The sequence below is a fragment of the Scomber scombrus genome, chromosome 14 (assembly GCF_963691925.1).
Source record: "Scomber scombrus chromosome 14, fScoSco1.1, whole genome shotgun sequence".
NCBI classification, from domain to species: domain Eukaryota; kingdom Metazoa; phylum Chordata; class Actinopteri; order Scombriformes; family Scombridae; genus Scomber; species Scomber scombrus.
Window position 1 is genome coordinate 11,322,452 of NC_084983.1, and position 6,117 is coordinate 11,328,568.

Sequence of the window (6,117 nt, forward strand, 5' to 3'; positions counted from 1 at the left end):
AATGTATATAATAATAACAATAATAATAGAAATAATGATAATTATATAAACAATTATTAAGCAAATTCATCTAGATTTCATTTGGAGAAAAATACCACATTATATGAAAAAAGGTAATATGGTGAAAGAGACAAACAATGGTGGCCTGAAAGTTATTGACTTTGATTGCCTTAATGGAACCTAAAATATTGGATCAAACATAACAACTCTTTCTGGTACTCTATTCCAAATCACTAAATTCAACAAAGTTGGTAGATCAAGTTTTCTGCTTATTACTGAGTTTGATGTTAATAAACTTGCTGTGGCTTTATCAGAGTTCCATAAAGAAATATTATTATATTGGAAAATGTTATAACTTCTCATCCCATTCTACTGTAATCTGTAACAGATCTTTATTTTATAAAGACTGCTTTGAGAGAAATATATGGTCTATAACTGACTTAATGAATGCTAATGGCAATTTGGACAATTTTGCACAAAGCAGTTTCTATCTCAGATTTCATGAAGCGCACTTCCCCAAGAATTTGTATTTCTACCCAAAAACATAATGACACACCAAATTATACAGCTGCAACTGGCCCCACTGTCAATTCAAGGAACTTTAATTCTGGACAAGAAATGCAATAACTATTTTATTAGAAAATGTTTTAAAGACAAATTATTCCCTGGATGATAAAATAAATAATACATGATATATTAAATAAATTTGATAAAAAATGCAGTCACTAAACTAAGAACTATGCATATTAAATTCCCAACAACCCCTAAGGCGAAAGAAGCATACTTTAAAATTATGAATGACATTTATTCCTCTTAAGAATTACTTTGACTACATTGTAACATAGAAGATAACAATTGTTGATATTGTGAAAACAATATCGAAACTACAGACCATATATTTTTCTCATGTTCACAAATGGTTGGAAGAAAAATTCCCATCATTTCCCGCTTCTCTCTCAAGAGATGACATAACATTTGGTTTAATTTTAAAAAACAAAAATGATTAACTTTGTGTCATATATTGTTTTGTGTTAGAATGCAAAAATGTCCCCCCAATTTGGTTTTCTTTAGAAATAAATTCAAATTATACTTAAAATCTTTAAAACTTGTTAATGGATCTAAAGCCTTCCCAATTATTTAGAAAACTGAATTAATGCTGTGGTCTGTAATATTATTTATTTTACCTAATTTATTTTACTTTATTGTAACGATATATTTTTCATTATTATTGCTCTGTGATTATTGAGAGTTAAGATATTCCTTGTGTTTCCTCTGAAGCTGATAATCTCACACACTGTCAGTTAAAAAAATGCCATTTTTGTTCTTGTTGTTATTGTACGATAAAGAGAGAAAAGGAAAAAAAGAATTGGAGGCGGAACAAATCACACCCGGAACCCTGGAGCTGGTCCTTGTTTCTGGGGAGAGATCTGCCCTGAACATTCAGAGCTTCTCCGATGTTTACATGATTTCTGTGTTTCGGCGGTGTTGAAGCTCGTATTTAAGCAAGATGTATCTCTTTTTTATCTTTTTCACTTGTCACAAACTTGGTGGATGTTGTTGGTGAAGTTTTATCAGAGCCGCAGAGTGTTTTAGAGACAGCCTGTTAGCTTCACGCTGGGTGTAAAACAGACAGCACATTTTAGACAGAGAGATGCCTCATAATAAACGGATCCAGAAGAAAACACTGAAGCTGGACTGTGAGTGGGGGTCATGTCAGGAGTCTTTCAGTTTGATGGAAAACTTCTGCAAGCATGCGGAGGGTCACCTTGCTGTGAACATGGCGGAGGAGGAAGAAGATGAAGCAGAAGGTGAGATGCTTTTGCTATTATAATGAACAGTGTCTACCTGTGGTTGGTCTAATGTTGGCATATTTAGAGCAATAAGAAGTGCATTCAAACACTCCCAAGTTAAAGCTTAAAGGTGCTTGATTTTATATCTAATATGTTAGAATACTACAGATGCCCACTAATGCAACTTCTTTGCTTTTTGTGCCAAGAGGAGAGAAACTGTCTCTGGAAAGACTGTGGTTTCTGCTCTGTGGAAGGCCCTGAAGAGTTGCGACGACATCTTTTCTTTCACTGTTACCATACTAAGCTGAAGCAGTTGGGTCAGCAGGTGCTTAATGCCCAGCCGGAGATTGGCAGCTGCTCCATCGGCTACCAGAACCGCAACATCATCCCTGAAATCCCAGACAATTTTATCTGCCTTTGGGAGGAATGTGAGGTAAGCTTGACAGAGGTTTCATTTGATTGACTAGTTTTGGAGATTTGGTGGCAAAGAATATTAAATGCTAGGACACAACCAGTGACTTGTCCTCAATGTGCACACAGTCAACGTAAATGGAGAGATTTCTGCACTTATGTGTCAGTGAAATATAATTTTGCCATTTTTAAAAACAAATTTCTATTCATATTTGTCAAAGCATCCACCGTATGAAAACCCAGAGTGGTTCTACCGCCATGTGGAGATGCATAGCCTGTGTATAGATATACCAGCTGGGGACTGTGAATTCCCAGTACGCTGTGGATGGAAAGGTAAGTATTTAAACATGATTTATCTTAATATTAAAGTTCAGAAATGTCAGTGTAACTAGATAGATTTCAGAGGTTTAAAAGGCTGAGTACATTTTGTAATACAAAGGATGTCAGGTGAGTAAAAGTTCTGTGACTGTCATTCTCCAGATTGTGAAGCCACTGCTAAAGGGCGTCCTAAGCTACGGGAGCACTTGCGCAGCCATACTCAGGAGAAGGTGGTGGCATGTCCAGGCTGTGGCGGGATGTACGCCAGCAACACAAAATTTTTCGACCACATAATTCGACAGAGCGCCATGGAAGGTAAAATTTTATGCACCAGACTTTCTGACAGCAAGATTAAACACAATGTGTTTTAATTCACCTCAAATAAATTCTGGTAACACTCCCTTTGTGTGCTTATATTTGTTATATATGTTTTCTGTAGGTCAGAGGTTCCAGTGTTCTCACTGCTCCAAGCGTTTTGCAACAGAAAGACTACTGAGAGACCACATGAGGACCCACGGTCAGTCCACACATAATAGCTCTCTCAGTATTACCAGCTGATCCCACAAAATTCCCAAAATGTGAAGATGTATAGGAAAAAATAAAGTGAAGCCTTAAAATACTAGACAGCTATTTTGGCATGTTAATAACTGTAAATCTGATACAGTTTCAACCACTCACAACCACTTTCACACCATTCTTTAGATTGATTTCTACCTGCAAGGTAGCTATTGATTTCAGATCAATCATATATGAAATGAAATTAACTTGAGGATTGCTAGATCAATATCATAACTCATATGAAATTTTAACTATTCAATCATTGTGAACATTTGATTGACCTTTAAAAGCCTGTGATTTTTGCAGAGTGTAGCAATCAATCCTTTACCACTTCCCACCCACACTGCCAGTCAAATTAAAATGGAGGTGGGCAAGTGTTTCACTCCTGTGCCACTTGTGTGCCTGAGTTTGTGAAAAATGATTGTCATGAGAATCCTATATGTTTTTTCTACCAAATGACCATATTATAGACGTTGGTATTGAAGTGAGTGAGACATTCCTGTTGATAATAAACAGCTCTGCAGTATTCTTGGATGATTTTAATCTTATCACTGTTTTTTTCTGTCTGTTTGGTTTTTCTGTTTTTCTTGGTACAGTGAGCCACTACAAATGCCCGCTGTGTGACATGACTTGTCCATCACCGTCATCACTGCGCAACCATATCAAGTTCCGCCACAGTAATGAGAAGCCATACAGCTGTGACTACTGCGAGTACAGGTATCACATCCTGTGAAGCTACAGCCATGCAAATCAAGATGAAGCTGTTAAACAGGCAGTTGCATTTACTTTTTCTTAATACTCCCACACTTGATTTTATTTTTGTAGCTGTAAGAATCTGATCGACTTGCGTAAACACCTGGAAACCCACAGCAGCGAGCCGGCGTTCCACTGCGACGTTCCTGGCTGTGGCTTCACCTCTCGTACCCTCGGCACCATGAAGATTCACCATAAAAAAGAGCATGAGGTGAAATGATGGCTCTTTTAAATAATCACTAACTTGCACTCGGCGAAGATTTTTAAAAATGTTATTTGTCATCCTCTCTATTTTTTTTCAGGGGACTTTTGCAGCTCGCTACAAGTGCCACGTGTGTGGTCAGTGCTTCACCAGAGGCAACAACCTCACTGTCCATCTGCACAAAAAGCACCAGTTCAAATGGCCATCTGGACATCCTAGGTTCAGGTAAGTCCTACAAGGATCCCTCCAGTAATGCTGAATTTGAGATGTGTGGAACGTTGCAGCACTGACAGCCTCCCTATCACTCTGCCAGGTACAAAGAGCACGAGGACGGCTTCTTGAGGCTGCAGCTGATTCGCTACGAGAGTGTGGAGCTGACAGAGCAATTGATGAGAGAAAGACAAAACAGGCAGGAGGATGAGGACGGTGGTCAAACTGAGGTGGATGAAGTATCCCACGGGGCACTTCCTTCAGAAATGCAGGTGGAACTAAGAGGGGTGCTGCTGGAGGAGCAGAGGACTGAGGAGCCGACTGTCAGCACTGAAGAGGGCGGTCAGGAAGAGAGCATGCTGTACGTTCTCAGTGGAGGCTTGTCACAAGCAGGGGAGGACACTGTCATGCTGCAACTCCAGGGTACTGCTCAGCAGCAGGGTATGCAGATGATTTGAACAGTCCTGCGTACATGGCCAGACACTATAATCAGCTGTGCTGTTTCTCAGATGCAGGGCAGATGTATAAAGAATCCTGTGGAGTTTTTGTGCCTTTAGTGTGGCCTGGCACAGAGATGTAGATTAGGTGTAAAACATCTACATGAAGGGATGTGTTCTCAATAATGACCCATCTTGACTATAAGCCTATATTAGGCAATAAACCAGTTTTTATGTGTGTGGGTTTTTTTGATGATGTTGAGCTTGTGTGCAACCTCTTGGCCTGTATTTTTTTTAATATATATATTTTTGAGTTCATTTAATGTGTCTCAGACAGTAATATCTTCAAACAGTTGAATGCTAATGCTGTGGATGAGTGGATGACCATTTTCTGTGAGATGGAGAAGTAGACCCAAATTCAGAAATGCATCAGCCACACCCTTGAAAGTTCAGAACAATGGAGTCACAAAAATGACATGTTAATTAAAATGTATGGACCCCAGCAAAGAGGGGTTGCGTTGTATTGTTTTTATATGCTTAATCTACAACTTGAATAAACCTCTGACACAATGTTTACAAAAGTCACACTGAAATAGTTTTGTTTTTTTACTTATTCTGATGTTTTTATTGATGCATATCAAGATCTTACCAGTACAATGGTGCCCCCTGCTGATAGTATTTGCTGTAGTGCAGCTCTGTTGTCCTAATAAATGTTACTCATATATGTATGAAACTGACTGATCTCTTTGTTGATAAACGGTAATTAGGTTACTTAACACTTTTTTATTTTTTGTATTATTGATTGATGGTCAGTTAGTTTTCATGTATGTGATTTGAAAATGTTCTGCCCAAATGGCAAAAACCCATCTGGTTGTTGTGAAGTGAGGGCACACTTTGCCTGGCAGTTTACTGATTCAGTGAAACTTTCCTGCATTAGATATATTCAGAATCCTACTACTCGACTCAAGATGTACTTACCAATGTCAATGTTAATGTTCTAACAATGAAGATATTGTTTTTCATAACCTTGACAGTAACAATAACAATGTAATGTGATCTTTTCATCCAGCTTGTGCTTTGATTTCATCAAATCTTTGGTGATCAGTCGACTTAAATGATGACACACCTCTGTCAAAGCTGTGAGTCCAGTCACAGAATGATTAGCAGTGTGTAGAAGATTAGGCACCACACGCAGCTTAGTTTCAATGTTACTTACTGCGCTCTACTTCTTCATTCTGCAGCCAGTGAACGCAGCTCTACTGAGACTGTCGGACGGCTTTATGTCTGTTGACTTTGCAAGGATGATGATGATGTATAGGCCATTAATGGACGGCAAAATGACTTAACCTCAACTTGTATATCCATCTACAGTTTTTCCAGAGAGACAGATTGCATCAGAAGAAAAGAGCCATGAGGTTGTATCCACTGCTGCACCTTC

General features: G+C 38.5%; 1 protein-coding gene across 1 annotated transcript; it reads left to right on the forward strand.

The window, feature by feature from the left end:
• The first annotated feature begins 1,435 nt into the window (after positions 1–1,435).
• On the forward strand, positions 1,436–5,366 carry hinfp (histone H4 transcription factor). Its single transcript, XM_062433360.1, has 9 exons — positions 1,436–1,808; positions 1,997–2,223; positions 2,423–2,534; positions 2,682–2,834; positions 2,959–3,036; positions 3,674–3,794; positions 3,903–4,041; positions 4,133–4,257; positions 4,346–5,366. The coding sequence occupies exons 1-9, from the start codon at positions 1,652–1,654 to the stop codon at positions 4,698–4,700; spliced, it is 1,467 nt and encodes a 488-aa protein (XP_062289344.1). The 5' UTR covers positions 1,436–1,651; the 3' UTR covers positions 4,701–5,366.
• Positions 5,367–6,117: the final 751 nt, after the last annotated feature.